At 43.5% G+C, this 21,985-nt stretch overlaps 8 protein-coding genes across 13 annotated transcripts in view; 4 read left to right on the top strand and 4 right to left on the bottom strand.

Moving 5' to 3' along the window:
• Window positions 1–4,075, bottom strand: part of LOC108155320 (tropomyosin-2) — a 30,314-nt gene extending 26,239 nt beyond the window's left edge. For 2 of the 4 annotated variants that reach the window (XM_017286051.2, XM_017286055.2), the window contains exons 1-2: window positions 3,969–4,075; window positions 88–241 (exon numbers count right to left, since the gene is read on the bottom strand). In XM_017286051.2, coding sequence (XP_017141540.1) covers window positions 88–201 — 114 coding nt within the window. In that variant the 5' untranslated portion in view covers window positions 202–241; window positions 3,969–4,075. The remainder of the gene's footprint in view (window positions 1–87; window positions 242–3,968) is intronic. The other 2 variants (XM_017286054.2, XM_017286053.2) reach the window with 2 other exon arrangements.
• Window positions 4,076–8,240: 4,165 nt separating this feature from the next.
• LOC108154816 (cytochrome c oxidase assembly protein COX16 homolog, mitochondrial) lies at window positions 8,241–8,681 on the top strand. Its single transcript, XM_017285217.2, has 2 exons — window positions 8,241–8,359; window positions 8,417–8,681. Exons 1-2 carry the CDS (start codon window positions 8,241–8,243, stop codon window positions 8,610–8,612), a joined length of 315 nt encoding a protein of 104 aa, XP_017140706.1. The 3' UTR covers window positions 8,613–8,681.
• A 50-nt stretch (window positions 8,682–8,731) lies between these two features.
• Window positions 8,732–10,460, top strand: LOC108154811 (nuA4 complex subunit EAF3 homolog). The gene is made up of 4 exons (XM_017285211.2): window positions 8,732–8,860; window positions 8,919–9,033; window positions 9,098–9,213; window positions 9,273–10,460. Exons 1-4 carry the CDS (start codon window positions 8,812–8,814, stop codon window positions 10,274–10,276), a joined length of 1,284 nt encoding a protein of 427 aa, XP_017140700.1. The 5' UTR covers window positions 8,732–8,811; the 3' UTR covers window positions 10,277–10,460.
• LOC108154814 (ribosome biogenesis protein TSR3 homolog) lies at window positions 10,326–11,376 on the bottom strand. The gene has a single exon (XM_017285215.2). It carries the CDS (start codon window positions 11,249–11,251, stop codon window positions 10,460–10,462), a length of 792 nt encoding a protein of 263 aa, XP_017140704.1. The 5' UTR covers window positions 11,252–11,376; the 3' UTR covers window positions 10,326–10,459.
• Window positions 11,377–11,618: 242 nt separating this feature from the next.
• LOC108154806 (centrosome-associated zinc finger protein CP190) lies at window positions 11,619–16,546 on the top strand. Of its 2 annotated transcripts, none has more exons than XM_017285206.2 (5): window positions 11,619–11,723; window positions 12,286–12,805; window positions 12,868–13,930; window positions 14,003–14,970; window positions 15,036–16,546. In XM_017285206.2, exons 2-5 carry the CDS (start codon window positions 12,404–12,406, stop codon window positions 16,110–16,112), a joined length of 3,510 nt encoding a protein of 1,169 aa, XP_017140695.1. In that variant the 5' UTR covers window positions 11,619–11,723; window positions 12,286–12,403; the 3' UTR covers window positions 16,113–16,546. The 2 variants fall into 2 exon arrangements, with proteins under 2 accessions (XP_017140695.1, XP_017140694.1); XM_017285205.2 differs by having other exon boundaries at window positions 11,626–11,775.
• A 305-nt stretch (window positions 16,547–16,851) lies between these two features.
• Window positions 16,852–18,576, bottom strand: LOC108154812 (protein zntD). 2 transcript variants are annotated; one of them, XM_017285213.2, is made up of 5 exons: window positions 18,223–18,576; window positions 17,865–18,142; window positions 17,618–17,804; window positions 17,094–17,472; window positions 16,852–17,030 (listed from the first exon to the last, which is right to left on the bottom strand). In XM_017285213.2, exons 1-5 carry the CDS (start codon window positions 18,469–18,471, stop codon window positions 17,020–17,022), a joined length of 1,104 nt encoding a protein of 367 aa, XP_017140702.1. In that variant the 5' UTR covers window positions 18,472–18,576; the 3' UTR covers window positions 16,852–17,019. The 2 variants fall into 2 exon arrangements, with proteins under 2 accessions (XP_017140702.1, XP_017140701.1); XM_017285212.2 differs by having other exon boundaries at window positions 17,618–17,807; window positions 18,223–18,573.
• A 66-nt stretch (window positions 18,577–18,642) lies between these two features.
• On the top strand, window positions 18,643–21,180 carry LOC108154808. The gene has a single exon (XM_017285207.2). The coding sequence runs from the start codon at window positions 18,733–18,735 to the stop codon at window positions 20,692–20,694; it is 1,962 nt and encodes a 653-aa protein (XP_017140696.1). The 5' UTR covers window positions 18,643–18,732; the 3' UTR covers window positions 20,695–21,180.
• On the bottom strand, window positions 20,802–21,917 carry LOC108154815 (ATP synthase subunit O, mitochondrial). Its single transcript, XM_017285216.2, has 3 exons — window positions 21,803–21,917; window positions 21,133–21,579; window positions 20,802–21,055 (listed from the first exon to the last, which is right to left on the bottom strand). Exons 1-3 carry the CDS (start codon window positions 21,830–21,832, stop codon window positions 20,900–20,902), a joined length of 633 nt encoding a protein of 210 aa, XP_017140705.1. The 5' UTR covers window positions 21,833–21,917; the 3' UTR covers window positions 20,802–20,899.
• Window positions 21,918–21,985: the final 68 nt, after the last annotated feature.

Here is a 21,985-nt window from a genome sequence, read left to right as displayed (position 1 = left end):
CTCCCACTCTGCCGCTCTGTGGGAGTACAAGTGCGTGTGGTTTATGGAGGGGGGGTGATGCATGGGGGTTCCTGATGGTTGAATTACCTTTTCGGCGCGAGTGTTGGCATCGCGTGCCTCTTGTTCGCAGACGAGAGCGCGCTCCAAAGCTCCATCCTTGTCGACTTTCATCGCTTGCATCTTCTTCTTGATGGCATCCATGGTGTCTGTTTGTTTGTTTTGCTACTGTACTCGAAAGAAACTGCAAATCGAAATGGAAATGGCAATGAAAACGGTTGTTATGTGCAGCCAATAAACCAATTAATAAATTTATGCGATAATCATCTACGAGCATTCGGAATGGATAAGAAAAGAAAAAAACTCGTTTCTTTGTGCACAGAAAGTGAAACTCTGTCTTGAGAGAGAAGGAGAAGGCATTTGCATTTTACAATCTTTAATTGGAAAAGTGAACTCTTTTTGGCTTAATCCTCCCCAAATCCAAGACTATTCTAATTTCTATCTTGGACACAACTAAAACTATAGGAATATTAGATTGTTTATGGCTTGGGTAATCATTCTTTGTATTATCTACCCTCTTTTTCCAACAGAAATACACTTGTCTCTTGGCTTATCTATCTGTTATCAGCATTCAGGGAGGTGGTATTCTCTCTCACAAGCTAATGAGAGAGCCATGTCTACCCTTTTTTGGCTGGAAGGTGGCAAAACCCATTAATTATTCGCCCCAGACCAAAAATCAAACACTCAAGGCCCAGACATCAGTATTGTTCCAGCTCATCGGACTGTGAATTGAGCTTTTAATATTTTGCCGGCGTTTCTTCACGACTTTTATTCCCGCTTCTGGGTCTCCTCTTCAATCTTATGTGTGTTGTTTTTTTGGAGAGTGTTTTCTCATCTCACAGTAAATCATTTGAACGAGAAATACCAGGTAATGCACGTTTTCGGGGCTTAGTTATGCAGATCACATCGGTTCGGATTGGTATGGAATGGATTAAGAACGAAGCTGGAACTGGGAGCATATTTGAGTAGAGAGTTCTGCCACCATCCAGAAATTGTGTCAGTAGATGGAACCCAAATGTGGGCCAAGAAAAGAGGTAAGATATAGCTTTAGCTATACGAATTTATGTTTGGTTTATTATACCATTCTTTCTCGAGTATTTTGGGATCAGTAAAGTTATACGTATATTTGTATTGCAAGGCAAAGATCTTGAGTACTATTTCAAAGTTCTAGTTGATAGTTTTACTAAAGTAATCCCCTAGATATAACCCAAAGATCTTTTACCCAACCTCCCTATTCTAGAACAAGAATAAATTTAGTTCAAACTCTAATTCAAGTTATCTTTCGACTATCTTGAGATACTCTTAAGGAAGAGACTCTTTAATCTTTAAATGAAGAGCACTTTAGGCTCTGTAGATTCCTTGTAAACAAACCTCCTAATCCTACTCTTCTTAACACTCCCCCAATGAATCATTATCATCCACTCAGTTGGCTTTAAACTATACTTGGCCAATACTCTCTGGACTCTGACTCTGACTCAGTGTGGACTCAGCTGGGGCCTGGGGGCTTAACCTCTTCTCAGTCATTCGCACACCTCTTTCCACCTTTCATTCCTTCCTCCAGCTTGCCACCAACCAGACACTCCACTTGACCAACATTTGTCATGGCCTGCACCGAATCCAGGCAGGCCACTAATTGAGACAAGTTTTAAATTCTTTATTACTGCATTGCCCCTCCCGTGTGCTGGTGGTTCTTGTTCTTGTTCAAAAACATTAATTTATTTTTAAAACTTTTCTGTTTACATTCCTGAGCCTCTGAACCTCAGGTTCAACGAAACAGCGAGCAAAAGCGGCCGAAGGAAAACAAAAATTGAATTTAAATTACGAGTAAATTGCAATCGAGGCAAATTTGTTTGTGCCATGTGTCATGTGCATATGGGATCGAATGAGGTGACACATTGAGTTATGTTTGCGTTGATTCAGCGGAATAAATCGCACGGAATCTTAAACCTTTCGGCAATGACATACATCTTTTGTAAAATAAATGAACCCAAAGCCAAGAAGAGCGCCATTATAGAGCGAAGAAAGTAATGGAGTTTGAGGGATAAATACTCCAGATAAAAGAATGGGCAAAACTTCATATTCTATTAATATTTAACATCCACATATGAGTATTTTTAAGAAATAAAACTGAGTTTGAAGATGTTTAACCTTTCTAGTACTTCTTTATATATATTCTATACACCTTTTCTAATACCTACAAAAGCATATACCAGTAAGCTTTGAAGAACCTTCGAACACCATGTGAAATTCTTAGAAAATAATAAAATTCAAGGAACTCATCAAAGCAAAATAACAAGGATTTAAGACTACCAAAGTTTACCCTTAAAATGAAAGAGTAATTTCTACATATTCTCATATGTTTCATTTAATAGAAAACTGGGTGCGATTTAGGTATTTCATTTCCCATATTTAGGAAGCAATTTATTCCACATTTTCCCCCAAAATTTATACACTACCCCTCTAGATATCCTGTCTGCCTTGTTTATCCTAGATCAAGAATAAGTAAGTGCCTCAAAATATATACTCTGTAGGTTAGGAAATATGTTCTTTCACATCTTCTAATTATATCCATCTCTCTCATTTGTACAGCAACATTTCCAAATTATCCATTGGAAAAAGTCAGATTTTTTGTTGTACAGAATACAGAATTCTATTCCGTTTTTTTCTATTTTTAAGTCTCAAACACATAGACAGCCTTGTATATAGGTCTAACGTATATAGAATCTATATCTAAAAGTCTATGGCGGGGCAGAACTGAAAGCTTTATCCCTCTCTGTGACTCTGACTATCTCTCTCTCTCTCTTTCTCTGTCTCTCTTGGACACACAGAAAATACCTAAAAATAGGAAAACTGAGGAGGCATCTGTTGAATATCCAACGGATATTACTTAATACTACAATAAGTATAAAGAAAAGAGAAGAGCTTTCTGGGGAATTCGTTGGGTTGGGGATTTCTCGCCTACGTTCGCTTCAGATACATTTGGCATCTGTGGCCAACGGTTGTGTATCGGATTTCATGGATACAACAAATTGCAACAGAACTGCACGATGTTCTGAATGATTGGGATTTATTCTGAATACCAAAGAAGGAAGGATCTTTTTTTCTATCTCTCTTTTCCATTAGGTCTAGGTCTTTTTATAACCACCTTGAGATCATGGATCTCTTAGTGGTTTAGCAACCTTCAGTGAATTATCCCATATTTGAATAGGATTCTAGAAGAACCGGAAGATGAAAAAGGTAGTCTCTAGGAAGATATCTAAAGAAATGTAAGTCAGGAAGATTCTCACAGATTTTGTATGTAAAATGTAACTCAAGATCCTCTATGCATTCATTTCTTTAGCATATCATAAATTCCTTGAGTCCTAGAACAACCTTTGATATTTACTCTGGCGGATTCGATTCCCAGAACCATGTGAGAACCCCACTGATGAATGCCCACTGGCAATGTTTATATATCTCATGCAGAGGGCATTTAGTGGAAATGGAAAATGGAAATTCTAGATGCCAAATTGTGGTTAACAGACAAACTTGACAAAGCCCCAGAGAGAATCGCTATTAACCGAAAAGGTGCTTAACCTCTATTTGGGTTTTCATTCTAAACTAAGAAATATTTGAAATATCTTTTTTTTGTTGCTCTTCTCAAAAATACTTGCGGTTTCTTTTTTGGTTACTATAGATTTTTCACAGCACTTTGATTTGATTTCAAATTAGTTTTGCCGCAACGTTTTGATGATTATATAATTATTTAGAGCTGATTTGGATCCTTTTTTTTCGCAGGGCTCGCACAGTTTTTGTACTTGTTTTTTTTGCACGCAACAAGATTTACAAGATACTTTTTGATATATTTTTTTGGATATCTTGGTATTTTTGAATAGGAGGTTCTTTTCTTTGCCTTCCTTTTTTTTACTTACAAAACTTTTATTCGGAGTTATCCGCGACTTGAACGGATTGTGATGTTCAACTGAAAATATTTATTCAATATGTTGACGTTCGATGCCCGCCGCTCGGTCGATTCCGAACGATCTGCGCTGGTGTGTATAGGTGTGGGCCATCGCCGCCCAGCGCGCCTGTGTGTGTGTGCGAGAGAGCATGCTTTTCGGCCAAATAAATGCGATGCCGTGCTCGTGTTGTTGCTTTTGGTTTGCTCTTTCGCTTATTATGGAACTGCATTCTGCTCTCGTTTGAGTACGGCGATGATCACTCACTCGCCACAAAAAGAGAGCATGGCATGGTATTGCTAGAGCTTGTACACTGTGCGAAAAAAGTGCTAGGTGGTTGCCGAACATGTAACAACATCTTAAGGAAAAGATAGAAAGACTAGATTTTCAGCGGTAGAGCCTTAGATACCCTGTAAGATGGGTTTATCCTATGGAAGCCCTATAATTTAGTAGTCCAATGAAATCTATGGTTTTTCCTGGTCTTCATTGGATCGATCATCATTATATAAATATTATCGAACTCCACAAATGGGTATAACAATGCCCAAATGGCTTGAAAATGGTGTACTTCACTAAATTCCCTAGAAACGAAATTTGTTTCAATATTATATTCATCTTAAAAGTAAAACTTTCTCTCAGTGCAGCCGAGGAAAATCGAATATTTTCTTCGGCTCGTGTGTATAGAAGGCAAGAGATCGGCGATGAGCAGCACCCTGATTTACGATCTCTTCTCACACAACACAAGCATAGCCGGCGCCTGCGACTGCGCTTTTACTGTTACACTCTCAATCCTCTCTCTCTCGCCATCCTTTCTCCCGCTCTTCGCCAGGGGCCTTCTGTCACCTGTTCACTGGCTGTCTGTGTCTGTGTCTGTGTATGGGTGTGTGGAATTGTTCTGTTCTGCCTATTTTTGAATATTTCCCCATATTCCAAAAAGCTCTCACTCATCACCCCAGTATTTTTGGTTAATGCAAAATATTTGAAAATACAAAAGCAACATTTTTCTCTATCATTTCGGTTTCTGTGTGTGTGACTTAAGAAAGTTTTATTGTGTGCGTGTATCTTTTTGTTTTGCTTTTTGGTTCTTTCTTCAATGCCTATTTTTATCTTTCAGTTATTGATATGCCAAAAAAATCTTGTTTCAAATAGGTATATACAGACACCATAGGTCTACGGATTATTATTTTTTTTTGTTCTATATAATTTGAGTGTTTTTCTATAGATTTTTCAACGTCATGTCTACGAACGGGAAACATTTTGTTGGCAATCATTAATGTCAAAGTACAATTGTACTTTGTATATTGCCTGCTTGTTGGTAACGCTCTCGGAAGAAAACCCCTATATGTACCATGATTCATGTATCGAGCGGAACGTGGAAATCGCATAAATGCAATTTCCTCTTGATCTCAGAAGATCAGTAGCTTATATAAAATACGGCTCTCTTTTGTAGATACTATTTTTTGCCCATTGATCACGCTTATTTTATGTACTAGTAATTTTTTATATGATAAGATATTTAAATTGAATTTTTAAACAAAGGAATACACAATTAATGTATTAATAAAGTATGGTATACTTTTTATCACCGAATCGGGTAGTTCTTGATCTGTTAAAATCTGTAAGATTTCTTGAATTGCATTTTAAATTAGGTAGAATAATTGGTTGAAACGTAGAAAGAATTATAACATAAATGGGGATGATAGAGTAAAATTTCGAAGATTCTGTTAAAGCTTATGTGATTCTAATCAATTAGTTTCTTTTTAGTTAAATTTTAATAATTATTTCTTATTTCCATTCATCAAAATGTATCCTAAAAGTTACTGGGAATATCCATACGATTTTTTAGATTATCAAATTTTTGATAGCATTGAGAAAAAGTCTAAATCATAAATTAAAAAGATATTTTCATTGGATAACAAGGAGCTTTTCTGTTTTATTTTATTCAAAGCGTATATATTTATAGAAAAAGGGACAATTAATATTATTTTAATAGAAATAGACTTGTAAAGTTGTATCCATTAAAAGATATGTACATATGTTATTCAATAAAATTCAATATTCCTTTCTACATGCTTTAATTCTTTCGTGGAAAAAGTAAAATATATAAAGCTTAAAGGTTTTCTTTTATTTCCAACGATTATTCCAACAATGGTGATTATCCTATAAGCAAGTATAGAATTTTGCACACAAATTTATTAAATTAATCGTATTACATAAATTGCTAAAGAGTTGTTCTTAAAACTGATTATATAAATCTTCTGATTGCAGCCAAAGCCCGCTATAAATAAAACCCAATTTGATCTCAGCATATTTATTCTTTTTCTGTGATTTTCTCTTGGAGAAAATAATGTTGTTTTTTTTTTTGCCTGCACTGAAACTGTTGAAAAATTTATAATTAAATCCAGCAACACCCACCGAATGACGTAATTGTTTTCATTCAAAACAAAAAAGTCTTGCAAACAGATCAATATATATGTATATATATCATCCTAAATAAGTATCCATGAGAAAGACCCTTGAGACAACATCGAGAACATTGTTAAAAATCGAAAATGTGTGAGCAACTTGCTAAATAAGAAAAAACGAAATCATGGCCACCTGATGCTGTGGGGCTGAGGCTGTGTTATGGAAAACAAAAGTTTTCATAATTCCAAAAAATATATACCAAATAAAAATAAATAAATATATTGTACGTGTACGTGTACGAGAGCTTGGGTCAGACAACAAGTGCACAATCTTGTTAGGAAAATCGCAACCATATTTGGTGAAAATTGCCTGGAAAAGTGGAAACAGCGGGGCATAGACGACTGTGCTGAAGCCATGAGAGAAGATTGTTCGATCAGATCAGGTAGGTAGGGTGCATCAGAAACTGAAATATAATCTTGTAGCGACTTCAAAGCTGTGTGATTTGAGACCAACCCAGTCTCGAGCGGGCCTGTGGATGACTCAATTGGCGGCGTATCGCGTCGGCTCCTTGTGAATGAATTGAAAACTCGAACTGGTTGAGAGCTATAGCTATTGGTACTAAAAGGAAATCTTTGCAATGAACCACTTGCCTTGCCTATACCCCCAGCCCGGCCGGGACCGACTCGGCCAAGGTGAACCAGCGGACCGTTTGGCTTGCCATATCAAATGTCGTGTACGATGTGAACACACAACATTTTGGCGCTCTTCGACATTGTCAGTGTCAATTATTTGAGAACTAAAGAGATATACGACCTTGAACTTATATGCCAGGCCACACATATGTAAATGTAAGTGCATAAGCATCGGCGTACGCCGGAAAACAATTGTTCTATAGAAACTGCTCGCAATTTGGCAAGGCGTACGCTACATTTAAGTCGCTTCCGCTTCAAGGGCAGGGCTATTTTAATCGACGGGAGCAGCTGCAGATTTTTGAAAGTGATTGAAAGAATGCTTTGTGCAGATGAACCCATGCTATTAATAAGAAAGGGTTGCTATGAAATAATGTCCTAGTCATGGGTTTTTAATTTGAAAAACGGACAAATTTGTAAATCCGTTACTATTACCGAAATGAGCAACATCCTGCATTCCATCCAAGGCTTCAAATAATGCAGACCATGTTTTAAAGCTACTTCAACGAAATATTGCAATTTATGGTCTTCTTGCAGAGTCCTTGAAGAGGCAGCTTGAAAACCAGTATTTTAATATTAACTAAAGGAAATAGGGTACAACGATGTCCATTCCCTGTTGACCCACAACAATGACGTAACATTCCATTCATACTTACGTTTCATGCCGTATACACTTACATACGTTTTACGATCTGTTTGTCCTTTTTCGCTTAAACCTTATTTTAAACAAAACCCAATATAAGAGAGTGCTTAAAATTAGACAATTTTGTAGGAAATCGATTTATTAATGGGATATAAGTACGTGTTCAGAGCTGAGGATCCTAGCTAGCTAGTAATATTAGACCGAATATGAAAACCGAGATATATGATTTCTGATCATGGACAGAGAAGGATTAACCCATTGTCGACCAGTGCGTATTAAAACGCTCCCCACAAAAATGATGAATCTTTAAGAAGTTCAGGTGAAAGATATCGTGAAAATGTTGATTGTAGAGAAAGAGAAATCATGGATCTACAAGAAGAAGAGGTTAGAAACAGTATTATTCTCCGCCACTCAAGTCGTTCACCTGTTTAAATGGAGGTGGTTAAGTGGGCTAAGCTCGGTATTCATCGATAGTATCGATAAGCATTGTGATATAATATACAAATAATGTCGTTCAGTGACAAACTAAAATATTATAGTAAACGAAAATCGTTTAAATATGGTGTGCCCTTCCTTATCATGATGGTGGCCGGCTCTTTTGGACTGCAGCAGTTTTCCAATTTAAGGTAACAGTCAGTCAAGCTCAAAAGCAATGCCAACTGATTGATGTGGAACTATTGCAGGTATCAGTACTCCAAGAAGCAGCCGGTGACACCCGACGAGATGAAGAAGTACGGCGTGAACATGAAGAAACGCCAAGAAGTTACGCTGGAAACGGAGTACGACAAAGTAAGGGCCGTGAACATAGATGAATGGGAGAACAAACGAGGTCCACGTCCCTGGGAAGAGGAGGGACTGTCATCGCCGGCCAAACATTAACTATTGTATAGTGTATAAGCACACGTTTAATAAAGACTGTTTGTTATATATATTTATAAATAAATATAACTAGGTGACTATCAATCATCGATAGAGTTCAGATCCAATCGATAGTAGGCGATGCCATCGGCCATCTTTGACAACTCGCATCACTAGCCTTTTCTTGTTTTTACAATAAAAATAAATAAAACCCGCTAAAATGGAAACCGTGGGATCTGCAGCAGATGCAGCCTCTATATTTGCAGATGGTAAGCTAGAACCTGTGACCCAACCATGCATTTGATTAAATATAGTATCGCCTTGCAGGAGAACGCGTGCTGTGCTTTCACGGCCCGCTCATTTACGAAGCCAAAGTGCTCAAAACAAAACCTGATGCGACGCCGGTCCAATACTACATCCACTATGCAGGCTGGAGCAAAAAGTATGCAATACCGTACAATATATAGAATCTGTAAAGAGTTACCAACAATCCAATCCTCTTACAGCTGGGACGAATGGGTGCCCGAAAGCCGTGTGCTCAAATACAATGATGACAATGTACAGCGACAAAAGGAACAGGCGCGATTATGCGGCGAGCGGTCGAAGAAGGACAACAAGAAGGGTAAGTCGAACCACCTGCTTGTGGTCGTCGGTCTGACTGATTTATTACTTGTTTCAAAGGAAGCGCCAAGGCAAAAAAAATTGAACAAGTGGGCAACGATTCTCGAGCTTCGACTCCCTCCAAGGAGGGAAATACATCTCTACCGTCGGTGGTCAGTACACCCACTTCCAGTACGGGACCGATGACAAAATCGGACAGTGGAAACAACATCAGCACGACCCCTAATAGCACCAACGCCAATACCTCAACTAGTCGTTCCAATCGGAAGTCAACACAAAGTGCAATAGTGTCGGCACGTCCCGGCACTCCAAATGAAAAGAAAGAAGATGCAGCGACAGGAGAGATCACAGAGGACGACGGCGCCACAGTGGTGCCACCCAAAAAGAAAAGGATTAGCGAGCAACGTCCATCATTGAGCGGCAGTGATACCACAACTTCTGCCGAAAAGCAGGGAACACCAGCAGCACCAACTCCGACACCAACGACTCCCACACCGCCATCGGAGCCGGCACCATGGGTCGAAAGTGAAGAGAGCTTTACCAACAAGTTGGAAGTGAAAATCAAAATACCTGATGAGCTGAAACACTACCTGACCGATGACTGGTATGCGGTGGTGCGCGAGCACAAGCTGCTGGAGCTGCCCGCTAAGGTGACGATCCAGCAAATCGCCGAACAGTATTTGGCGCACAAAAAGTCTGTCAAGTCGACCAGTGCCAGCAAGGAGGTGGCCATCAACGATGTACTCGAAGGCATTGTGGAGTACTTCAATGTCATGCTGGGCTCCCAGCTGCTGTACAAATTTGAGCGTACGCAGTACGCAGATGTGATGCAAAAGCATCCAGATACACCGTTGTCCGATCTCTATGGTTCCTTTCACTTGCTGCGCCTTTTCGTGCGACTGGGCTCGATGCTGACATACTCGGCGCTGGATCAGCAGGCCATGCAGAACTTAATCGTGCACCTGCAGGATTTTCTCAAGTTTCTGGTGAAGAATAGCGCTGTATATTTCAGCATGAATAACTTTGTAAACGTTGACCCCGAGTATATGCGAAATGCACAGTAAATTAGTAGTCCCACTCTCTTTGACTTGATGGAAGAATTGTAAATGAATATTTCATTCAAATAGTTTTTAATAGTTTGAGAATTGCTCTTCACAGCTGGTTTGTAACATACAAAAAACACACGCAACGTTTTGTAATTAGTTAATGGTATTTTGATAATAAAACATCAGAGAACCTTGTAAAGATTAGCTTTCGGTTTTTATTTCCTCTTCATTCTCGCTGGCACTGCTACTGCTGCTTGTTGGATAGAAGTCACGTAGGTCTCTGGGCTTGTTGCGCTCCTTCTGTTCCGCCTCCAAATATTCGTTTTGCACCTTGAGTATGTCATCGCTGCCCGTGCAGGCCGCATACGCATTGAGGAGCTTGTCATTTAGCTCCAGAAAGGCATGACCCCACGAAAACTTGCCCATGAACCAGCGTGCCTCTTCCGTGAAACCGCAAATGTATAGTGTTGCTGCTATAGCCTCGACGCAGCTGAGCTTGCAGGGCTTCCCGTAGTTGATGGGATTGGCGGCCACCAAAAAGGGCAAAAGACGGGGATGTGGGCTACGCATGCGACTGAAAGGCGTCTCATCCAGTTTGGCCCAAGAGCAGTCAATCACGGCCACACCAGAAGCAGCCACAATCTCACGATCGAGTGGACTCACACACAACTGGCCAACGGGGGACAGGACGAGGCCGGGAAACTTTTGTCCCAAGCGCAGATTCGAAATCAGTCCCAAGCGTGCCAGTTTTCTGCCAGAGCATTTCTTTGGATCACAGTGATTGAGGTCCCACATGGCAACCGAAAAGTCCGGTGGGTGGCCGAGATCATCCGGACCCCCACCCGACGAATCCGAGTCATCGTTACTGTCGCTATCGCTTTTGGCCAGTTCATTTTCCTGCTGGGCAAAGCTGCGCTCACAGTTGTGATTGGATTTGACATTGCGGTAGGGGCCACCGCCACGTTTTCCTCTACCCTTGTTCCGGCCAGTCATTCTGTACAGTTTAGTTTGTTATTAGTTTATTATTTAAACAAAAACCACTTGGTTTCCATCTCGTGGTGCAGCGCTACCAAATTGTAAAGTGTAAGGTGACGCAGGTGAAGCTACACTCTGAGCTCTGTGACGTCACTCTTCCATAGATGAACGAATCAATTAACTAGAGCCACATAATTTAATTATGCACTCGATATCAATAAACAGCATATAAGGGTAGTATGCATTATAATTAATTAAAACTAGAAAACAACTGACATATATGTATGGCCGAATACAATATCATTTTGTGAGCATATACCCCACGGACTTGCGTCACCTCTTCAATACCAGACCAAGCACTCATCGTATACACATCGATAAGTGCACTTTTCAACCCTGTTGGAAAAGAAACATGGCTGCCTGCTTCGGTTGTTCTCTCTGAAAAAAATTAGAATTTATCCGGCAAAAAAAGAGTGCAATACGAATTAATGTATGTATTAAGAACTTAAATGACCAAAATCAAATCAATTGAAAAAACAAAGGTATTGTTTTGAAAAATTGTGTGTATACAGCATGATTAAGAGAGAATTTTTGTGCTTATAATCTTCGCTTGTTGTGTGAAATGGGGAGGGGAGGCGCCAAATCAGAATAAATAAATGCACCAACGGAACAATTGAAACATATTTCCACGCGCGTGGGCATTAATTAATAAGTAAGGCAATAATAAGCCAAAAGAAAACCTGGCGACGCGCACATTACACACACACAGAGAAGCGTAAATAGGCACACGTACATACCATCTATCGATATCCGAGTTGCATTGCGCGCCGTGGCGGCAGCACCAGCAAAAGAGAGTACTGAAAGAGTGTATGTTTGTTGAAAATCAATTGACGCCCGCCTGAGCTGCACTTCGAGGCTAATCCTAAGTGAACATAACAAACTAAACAAAGTTAATAATTGTTTCTGTGTTGATTCTTTTCATTCTGTTTTTGGCATCAACGTGGCCGCGTGTCCTAAATATAAAATTTCCTTTCCCTTGGTCCGGAGTACAGTTGCGCCATCAGCCAGCTAGAGCAACAACAAACGGGGAGGGCGCGCGCGTTCCATTTAACAAGAAGAACAACAATACTTGCCAAGGATAACAACGTTGAGAAGAACGCAGCCACAAAAATGGGAGAAGTGAAATCGGTCAAAGTGGACAACTGGGGAGTCTTCTTCCTGCAGAAGCTGCAGAATTTCTTTAACAAAACTGACTACTGCGACCTAACACTGCAGTTCCGTGATAATTCACAATTAAAAGTGCATCGCCTGGTGCTAAGCGCTTGCACCGACTATTTCAATGCTCTGGAGCAACAGTGCGAAATAGTCGACGACGCCCTCATTATGCCCAACGAGTTCCAGGCGGATGTTGTGGTGCCCATTGTCAACTTTATGTACACGGGCACCCTGGAGTTTGAGTTGAAAATGTATGGCAAACTGCTGCGCACCGCCAAGGAGATGAACATGACAGTGCTGCTGAAGCTATTGGAGGCACATCGTCGCACCATGGAGAATGTTAATCGCCAGCAGAGGGTGAGTGCTGATTGTTTCATCATATTCCAAAGCGTAGACTAATTTGTATTGCCTCTTTTTAGCCCCCCAGTCCGAAGGGTATACGACGCCGGACCGTGGGACCAGCCATTAATACAGGTAGTCCCCAACAGCGCGTAACAGTACCGGCCCAGCAGAGCCGCGTTGTCAGCAACACAGTTGTGGGGGCGGCCTCGGGAGCCACATTGAGACCAAATTTACAGCGTGCGAGTATAGGGAACACAATGATTCGGACGACGACAAGCAACAAACAAGAGCCCACCTCTCCCTTTGAGCAGCTGCGCAAGGGATACAACAACAATAAGCGACCGGCACAGACGAGTCTCCTGTCGCCGCCTTCGAAGAAGCCCAGCCTAGAGGAGGTCAAAGAATTTGCCGAGCAACAGCGGATGCGTAAGCAAATTGCGGCCGAATTTGGTGACAATGATCCGGAATACGATGGCGGCATGCTCTACGATGATGTCCATGCAGACGATGATGACGACGATTTGCCACCGCAGCCATCCACATCCAAGCAAAACCAGCCGACAACTCCACAGCAGGGCTCACAGACCCAGCTGGAGCATGGCACAACGACCATCATCCTCAAACAGGAGTCGCCCAGCCAGACGCCGACGATTATTGTGAAGGATTCATCCAATGCCAAGCTGAATCACACCAAAATCATAGCCGAAGTCTTGCGACAGTATCCGCATATCGTCAAGGGCCACAAGAACATCAAGCTAAAGATTATGCCCAACAATACGCCAACTAATAGTCCCGCAGAGAAGGCAGCCTCACCTGTGAAGCGTGGTTCGCCAGCAGTAGCAGCCACTGCGCCAACTCAATCCTCATCGGCATCGGGGGGGCCCACATCGCCGCACAAGAAGCTGCATGTTTCTTTCAAAACGGACAAATCCACACCGTTGATAACGTCACAGCAGAAGGCAACGGCAACGACCCAGCAAAAGACATCAGCAGTTGCGCAGTCCGTCCCAGCCCAGACATCAGCAGCGGCAGCAGCAGCGACAACAGCCAGCTCCACGGCAGCGGCATCAGCCCAGAAGCGTCGAATCGACAGCAAGACGATGCATACTTTGATTGCACAGGGAGCTGAGAATACCACCGGTACGTAGAATTTTGTTTAATCTTACTACCCAAACATTTTGCTAATAAATATTCATTTGAATTTGTCATCAGGTCCCTGGCTGTGTCTACGGTGTGGAGTTAATGGACGGCCCATTAGCATTCCTTCGTACAGGGGCTTCAGACGGCATCTCATTAACACGCATAAGGAAACCATCGACCCGGCACTGTGCGAGCATTGCGGCTGGCGATCGCCCAACAACAGGGAGTTGCATTTCCACATTTACACGGATCACCAGATCAAATCGCAGCTCTACACTTTTACCGAGTGTGCCCTCTGTGATCAAACGTTTTTGACCAAAGCCGACCTCGAGGGTCACATCAATGAGGCACACACGGACGAGAACAAGCAACAGTGCATCTATTGCAACAAGGTCTTTGATCAAGAGCTGCAGCTGTACAAGCACATGAAGGGCTATCACAAGACCCAGGCCCTGGAGGATGGCATCATTGATGAGACGGATGAGGAGTATCAAGGCTCACAAGACGACGACGAGGAGGAACCTGAGGAAGAGCAAGAGCAAGAGCCGGAGGGCAAGGTTCGCATACTCTCAAACATCAGTTTGCCTGCCCACAGTGCCATAGCAGCGCAGCGGGTCAGCGCTGATCAAGAAGCGGAGGAGGAGGAGGAGGAGCATGAGGATTTGGAGCAGCCGCAGGAGGTGAAGTTCGTTGGAGCTGATGGCAATGAAGTGGAGCTCACAGACGAGCAACGAAAAGAGATCCTCTCGCAGCTGAATCAACAACAAGCTGGCGCCGCCGCCGGCGGTGTGGTAATGGTACTCAGCGAGCCGGAGGTGGAAAACGCAAAGCAGGAGGGCGACGTCAAATCCCTGGCCGGCACCGAAGAGGAGTACGACGACAGTCAGATCTACAGCGAACTCGGTGCTGCCGATTCAGTGGAGAGTGGCAAGAAGAGCGAGACCGGCACCAGTGCGGCCGATGAGAGCAAAGAGTCCATTGACAATTTGGAATGGGCAGAGAATCTAATTGCCGAATCCGAGGAGCAGAACAGCAAAGAGGTACGTTTTTCCCCATCTCTCATTTACAGAGGAATCGTGTCATTAAATAATATTTTTCTTTGCAGAAACCAGAGAAACCTCGCGATGACATTAGTGAAAAACTAAAGGAGTTGACGGGCGATTGGACCGAAGACGAGAATGAGGATGAAATGATGGATATGGAAAAGCCTGGAAGCACAGAGACTGTTCTCGGCAAACAACAGCCCGAGAAAACAGTGGAAACCCAGCCCATGGCTGAGGAAAGCAATATCGTTGAAGAGGAGGAGGAAGACGATATTGATTTGGCTCTAAAATCGATGCACAAGGGCACCGACGATACGTCATCAAAGACCAATAGTGCAGCAGAGCAGCCTGCTGCGGCCGGTGGCTGCGAGGAAGAAGTCGGTGTAGAAGTCCCGGCCACCAGTACAACAACTAGACAGGACGAAAGGATGGATGTGGACACGGATACGGCTGAGGAGGACCCCGCACCAGCTGTAGCTGCTGCTACGAAAACAGAGACAGACATTAATATCAAGCGAGAGCATGAGGAGGAGCAGGAGTTCATTAAAGAAGATGCGACAGGAGCAGATGTAGCCACGCCAGATGTGGAAATCGATTCAAGTACAGCCTTACCTGCCAACACTGTGGAGCATGTGGTGGGGGAGGAAGAGGAACATTTGGAGACGGACAATATGCGCAAGGAGTTGCTGGATGAATTGATAGCCCAGGCGGAGTTGCCCGAAGATGACAAGAGTAGTACTCCCCTGGAAGCGATAGAAGCAGCAGCAGCGACCACAGTAGACACAACAGACAGTACCGAGACAGATGCAGATCTGGTGCCTCTAACCCAGCTGCCTGCCGATCATCCAAGCCAGGCGGAGATCATTGAGCCGGAAGCAGAGACAACAGCTGATAATAACAATGATGGGAAGACGACAGTAGCAGTGGAGGCTGCATCAAAGGAAACAAAGGTTGACGACACGCCAAACAGCAGCAGCGATGCAGGAGCCGCCACAGATAAGACGTCGGCGTCGGCGGTCGTTGAGGTAGAGGAGGCGGCAAGTGCGGATAAGGTAAAGAGTCTCAGCAGCGAATGGGCCGATGATGATGAAGATGAGGATGAGAATGGGGTTAGTGCTGCGGCAAAGGCGGAACTATAATTACTAGATTTATTTATGTTCTAAGTTTCGTTTTTCTACACTGTCGTGTCAGGCCAAAGGGTAGCCAGAAAGCCTATCTGAAGTCCAGAAGAATTTTCGGTTTCGATTGTAAATTAAATTAGTTAAATAAGGACTGAGAAGAGCATACCCATACATAAAAAAACTATACGCAAAGATATGTATAAGATCTAATCTGCAAGTCTCACGTAATTAGAAATATAGATCCCCCTTCCTACCGCCCGACCTTAAACCCATCTAAAAATCAGCATTAATCAGAGATCCAGAGACCAACAAATCCCCCGCACATTTTGCTATTTTATCATTGTTTTTCTTAACAATCAACCCAACATAAATTACCTTTAGATAAACCCTTTTATATATACATAAATATATACATATATACAAACCTACACGCGTATAGAGATTTATAGTTACATATAGATGTTGTTTTAATTCGTTTAAAACATAAAGATTATAATTGCAGATTATTATTGCAATGAACGATAACTGTTTAGGTATGAAAACAAAAGAAAAAACAAAACAAAACAGAAAAAATTACGGATTTTTTTTGATTACCAACTTAGGATCTTAAGGTTTATCATTATAGCAGAAACAAAAACAAATACACAAACAAAACAGATACTTTGGAGAAAAAAAAAGGAAAAATATATATGTAGAAAATATGTGTGAAATTTAATTGATTTTATTTGCTTCTTTTGCAGCAACTAAAAGCCGTCAATCCAGATACAAATACATTTTATTCTATAACAAAGATTCATCAAACCTACAGTACATATCTATAAAAACTTCTCCTAAACATTAACAATGAGCTGCCCAATTAAATTAATGTCTTAAAAATGAAAAGAACACAGCGCAAACGTCATCCCTCTGCCGACAAAGATTCTTCTCATTCCTCATCTGAAATTGAGGTTTCGGAGATTAGAAGCGGCCCAAAGACAGCAGCCACACAGCGATACGTACCAGAAAGATAAAAGTTTATAATGCACATGGTGGCAAAGCCGGCAACAACAGTCGCAAATTGCGCAAATCCCGCCCAGCGTCGCGTCGGATGCGAGTGCCAGCGTGCCTTCTCGCGGGGTATCACTTCACAGACGGTGACGTAGAAGAGCGTGCCGCCGGCCAAAGCCTGAACAATGGGTAGAGTTTTCGAAGACCATTCGGCGGGCACATCCACGATAAGCATACCCAGGGCAATGCCGCAGACGGCACCCAAAGCGAATACCAAGATGCCAATGAATTGGGAGCGCACACTGGTCTGAGGATTGGAGCGAAACTCTAGGCCCAGGCAGAAGCCCATCACGAATTTGTGGCAAGCCACAGCGCCAAGAAGAAATAAGACCTACAAAGAAACAAAGAACATAAGAGGGGGGGCTTATCTAACTAGATTAAACTTGGCGAAGCTTCTAATATTTGCTAAAGATTGCGGCCTCTGGCTGTCTATTGTGAGGCCTGAAAACTATGTCAAGACCAGACTATGTACAGACCTTTGTGGATGAGTTTTGTACCCCAATCGCCAGTCCCTCAATGGCCGAGTGCAGAGACAATGCAACAAAGAGGCCGAGAGTACCCGTCATGGACTGGGCACATGGTTCCGTGTGGCTGGTATGACATATGCGGGCATTTGCATCCTCTACCCTGGCATCATCACAGCCGGAAGAGGCGTGATCATGGCTACTGCATATCAAAAAGAAATCAATTAATAGGGTCGAGAGGGGGATGCAATCGATTTACTTTTCGTTGTGGTGGGAATGTGAATGCGACGTCGGCTGCTGCTGTGCTGATAGCAAGGGCGCACGTTCACTGATTGCGCCATATCCATTGTGGTCCCTGTCTGGGTCGGTTTGGACATGTGCATGTGAGGGTTCAGGTTCATGTTCATGGCCGTGACTGTGCGTATGCTGGATGGCCTCGCCGAAGAAATAGTGTATAAACTCGTCAATGAAGTAGATGATGAAGAAACCTCCACACATGGCCACCTCAGCGAATTTCGAATTCATTTGCTCGCGCACCTGTTGGGTGTTAGCCAGAAGGAGGATGGATGGATATTCAAATTACATTCCAGGTAACACAAACCAACGCAAACACTCACCTCAGGCAGTATATGAACTAGTGCTGTGGCCAGCAAAATTCCCGCGCCAAAGCACAACAGCAGCGACGTAGTCAGTGGGAATCGTCTCCTGTTGCGCTCTGAGATAATGGCAGGAAGCATACCAGACAGGAAGCTGCCTAGGCCAAGTATCAGCATAGCCAGGACCTTCTCCCAGGTACCGCGATTCGTTGCATCCATATTGCTATTCGGGGTGTCATACATAGCCATAGTTCCATTTGCTAAACTCATTATTCAGCTGGCAAGCTTAGTCATCAAAACTGGGACACCAGTACACACAAAAGTTCGTTGCATTTACTATTTTTAAACGAAACAGAAAGAAACACAGCTGCGGCGCAGCTGCAATAACCGATGAACTTATCGGTGAATGCAACGCTGGGACGCACACGATAACGCCGTCCAAAATTCCACAAAAAAATACCAATCACAGCTTGGAAAATACTGTAAAATAAAATTCCAAATTCCACTGTAATCCGTTTTTGTAAATTTGAAATGGGTCGTCGCTGTATCGTCTGTGGCGAGAAGCCAATTGGAGACTACATCATTCCAACCACCATTGTGGAGGCGCGTAGATGGTTGAATTTGGCAAATCTTAATTCGTCCAATCTGGATGTGGCTACATATCGCAAATGGGCATGTGTCTGCGTCAGCCACTTGAAGGGATTTAACGATGAACTTTGCCAGAAGACGCAATCGGGCACTGAGAATACTCGCAGATGTACAGATGATCAACGACGATGGTCTGAAAATCTTGGCACTAATCCTAATAGTCCAAGGCCAAGCCCAAGCGCCAGCTGTGCATCGGAAATGACGAATCAAGAGGTCATGAGTCTCAGCCACCTGGAAGGATTTAAGCATGAACTTTGCCAGAGAAAGCGATCTGGCAGTGAGAATACTCGCAGATGTAGAGATGATCAAGGGCGATGCTCAAAAAATATAGGCACTAATCCACAACGTCCATACCCAGACCCATTCTATCCATCCGGAATGGGCATAGGTGGGCAACAATTTGCCAGCTATTCGCAGACGCAATGCTTGCGTAGTACCTGTCCATTTTTGAACAATCAGGGGGGCAATCAAATGGGGCGAGGTTCCGAATTGGTAAGCCCCGAATATCAGTCGATGGGGCGTCAAGCAGGAGCCACTAAATCTTGCATGTCCCAGAGTATACCATGTCCACAAAGGTGTCCTACGTGCAGCGCCTGCGCCCAATGCAAACAGAGGGAAATGATGGAGAGCAACGCCAGAGAAGATCAATGCCAACAAATGACAAGGCTGCCGCCATTACAGAAATGTACTCAGCAGCAGCAACAAGAGCAGGACACCGCAGAAAGCATTTACCTCAACTTAAATAATACACTCGGCCAGCAAAGAGGAATGTTGTCCCAGCAGCAACCGCAACAGAAAAATGCGAAACAACAAATGCCACAGAGGCAGCAACAGCAAAAGCGTAAAAATCGTAGTAATTCCAGATCAGGGCCTGGTTCTAATATGCAAAGCAAGAAACCGATGGGCCAGTGCTGTCCGGCATGCAAAATGATGGACCAAGGGGTCCAGTATGCCTCGCAAATGGTCCAACCACCTGCACCGCAACCAAATTGCTCGAATAGACCCCCTCCGACGGGGGGATGCAGAGCCAAGATCCCATTCTCAATTGCCTCCACTAATAGCATTGTGTACCCAACTAAGGGGCCCTCTGCCAAGGCCAGTAAAGTTGATATGAGCCTCATTATTCAGGGTATGCAGAGTGGACAGGAACAGGAAAAGCCTTGTCCTGGGAAGACTTGTCCTGGGAAGAATAAACCGAATATTGTTAATGTCCTTCTCATGGCAGGGTCTCCAAAAGAGAGCTGCGATGCTAGCGAATATATCTGTCCAGAAACCTTCCAGCCGTCGCCCCTTAGTGAGATTCGATTGCTCCAGTCGGATCTAACGGATGCTGACGAGCGTGCCGCTTTCCAGGAACTTGATCATCCCAACTATAGAGTATGCCGCGCTTCCACCAACGATTCGGAAGGCAATTGCCAAGGTGAGGAGCAGGATGAGAACTGCGCGGATGTCCTAGTGCTTGACCAGGGTCCAAGCTGTAGCAAATGTCCACCCATATGCATCTGTGGCATGACAAATGAAAATGGCAACAACTGCGGTCAATGGAAAACCGAAACCCTGTCACAGTTGCCAGAAGGTGCCAACTGGTTCGAAACAGCGGCTACATCGAATAGCACTAAGGTCCTTGAACTGCAGGCGGCACGCATCAAGGAGCTGTACTGCTTGCTGGCAGAGCAAAGCGAGCTGCAGAAAACCATCCAGGCCAAGATGGAGGAGTTACAGCAAGGGCCATCCGACAGTGGAAATTCAGCAGCTGCGGATCCAGCACCTATGGACCCAGCAGCTCCGGATCCGAAAGAGGACAAAAGCGTACAGACGATGGCGACCAGAAAAAGTACAAAATAATGTTTGGGCGCGCCAAACCGTTTACCGACACGGAATTAACACAATCTGTGCCAGTCAAGAATACAATTATGGAAGCTGAAGCGCACATTGCAAACGCCTTTTGTTGCTATATTTGGGGGGGTGAAGAGTGGTTTATTCGCAAATACCGCATGAATTCCAAACGCTTCGGTTGGTGGCATTTAATCAAGAGCTAATCCTTACAGGCCTAGGCAGGAGTCTGCATGACATCTGTGTAGAGCTTCACTTTGGTGGCAATGCTCATGTCGACGTACTTGTCGCCGATGGAAACGATCAAACCACCAATGATGCTAGGATCCACACGAGAGGTGATCTTCAGCGACTGGTTGTCCTTCAAGAAAGACTGCAAAAGGCAAATGATCGACATGTCAAATAGAAGCATAGCAGACAGATATATGAGACTGGGGACGGGACTGGTACCTTGAGTGCGCCCTCCAACTGCTTGCTCTGGGATGAGTCCAGAGGCTTGGCAGAAACCACTTCGCAGACAACCTCACCACGGTGGGCAGCCATGATGGTCCTGAAGGCGGTGATGACGTTATCGAGCTTCTTCAAGCGACCGTTGTCGGCCAGCAGACCCAAAATGTTGGCCGTAGCTGGGGCAAAGTTAAGCTTGACGGATGCCTCCCTCAGGGCAATGGCCATGACCTTCCTGTTAATGATCGGGCTCGTCACATTCTCGCGCAGCTTCTTATCGGTCTTGAGAGTCGTCTGCAGAGCGATCAGATCCTTCTCCACCTTGTCCAGCGTGTTCAATTTGGTCGCAGCCGAGTACAAGGCGGTGGCATAGCGAGCCTCCAGACCGAACAACTGCAATGGAGGCTTCACCGGCTTCGTCGAAGCAGCGGCGGTGGCTAGTGCACGGCTCTGCGGAAATTTCAATTAATCTTCATTATTGCTGTCTGAATTGTATTAAAAAGACCGAGAATTGGTTAATTTTTGCAAATTACATAACCAACAAATACGCGTTAGATAATTATTGATTCGATGGCAGGCCTTTTCTCGCGTATTTTTCACACTTTGACATTTTAATTCCATCGCCTGGCACTGAGAAAAGCTTCTTTTATTTTATTATATGCCCAAAACATACCACAATTGCCAATTTGTTAATGGAGGCCATCGTTTTTAGTCCAAAGAATTTTTCAGCTAAAATCGCAGCTGTGACAACAGGGTTATTCTGATTGGAAGACCTTTCGATACGTGTGCCAGGGCTGCTCAGCGCCGATAGCAAAACGATAGTTGCACTAACGCTAACCTAACGGTTTAGGCGGGC

The sequence above is a fragment of the Drosophila miranda genome, chromosome 2 (assembly GCF_003369915.1).
Source record: "Drosophila miranda strain MSH22 chromosome 2, D.miranda_PacBio2.1, whole genome shotgun sequence".
Taxonomy (NCBI): domain Eukaryota; kingdom Metazoa; phylum Arthropoda; class Insecta; order Diptera; family Drosophilidae; genus Drosophila; species Drosophila miranda.
The sequence above is the reverse complement of the archived record's forward strand: the minus strand, read 5'-3'. Positions and strand labels throughout refer to the sequence as shown.

Excerpts from the sequence above, each read along its gene's own strand:
- LOC108154816 (XM_017285217.2), top strand. The coding sequence starts at position 8,241 with ATGTCGTTCAGTGACAAACTAAAATATTATAGTAAACGAAAATCGTTT. Across the intron at positions 8,360-8,416 it reads CAGCAGTTTTCCAATTTAAG|GTATCAGTACTCCAAGAAGC; the intron begins GTAACAGTCAGT and ends GAACTATTGCAG.
- LOC108154811 (XM_017285211.2), top strand. The coding sequence starts at position 8,812 with ATGGAAACCGTGGGATCTGCAGCAGATGCAGCCTCTATATTTGCAGAT. Across the intron at positions 8,861-8,918 it reads AGCCTCTATATTTGCAGATG|GAGAACGCGTGCTGTGCTTT; the intron begins GTAAGCTAGAAC and ends ATCGCCTTGCAG. Across the intron at positions 9,214-9,272 it reads GAAGAAGGACAACAAGAAGG|GAAGCGCCAAGGCAAAAAAA; the intron begins GTAAGTCGAACC and ends CTTGTTTCAAAG.
- LOC108154814 (XM_017285215.2), bottom strand. The coding sequence starts at position 11,251 with ATGACTGGCCGGAACAAGGGTAGAGGAAAACGTGGCGGTGGCCCCTAC.
- LOC108154806 (XM_017285206.2), top strand. The coding sequence starts at position 12,404 with ATGGGAGAAGTGAAATCGGTCAAAGTGGACAACTGGGGAGTCTTCTTC. Across the intron at positions 13,931-14,002 it reads GGGAGCTGAGAATACCACCG|GTCCCTGGCTGTGTCTACGG; the intron begins GTACGTAGAATT and ends ATTTGTCATCAG. Across the intron at positions 14,971-15,035 it reads AGGAGCAGAACAGCAAAGAG|AAACCAGAGAAACCTCGCGA; the intron begins GTACGTTTTTCC and ends TTTTCTTTGCAG.
- LOC108154812 (XM_017285212.2), bottom strand. The coding sequence starts at position 18,471 with ATGAGTTTAGCAAATGGAACTATGGCTATGTATGACACCCCGAATAGC. Across the intron at positions 17,808-17,864 it reads CATTCCCACCACAACGAAAA|TAGCCATGATCACGCCTCTT; the intron begins GTAAATCGATTG and ends TTTGATATGCAG. Across the intron at positions 17,473-17,617 it reads TACAAAACTCATCCACAAAG|GTCTTATTTCTTCTTGGCGC; the intron begins GTCTGTACATAG and ends GTTTCTTTGTAG.
- LOC108154808 (XM_017285207.2), top strand. The coding sequence starts at position 18,733 with ATGGGTCGTCGCTGTATCGTCTGTGGCGAGAAGCCAATTGGAGACTAC.
- LOC108154815 (XM_017285216.2), bottom strand. The coding sequence starts at position 21,832 with ATGGCCTCCATTAACAAATTGGCAATTGTG. Across the intron at positions 21,580-21,802 it reads TTAACAAATTGGCAATTGTG|AGCCGTGCACTAGCCACCGC; the intron begins GTATGTTTTGGG and ends AAATTTCCGCAG. Across the intron at positions 21,056-21,132 it reads AGTTGGAGGGCGCACTCAAG|TCTTTCTTGAAGGACAACCA; the intron begins GTACCAGTCCCG and ends TGCCTTTTGCAG.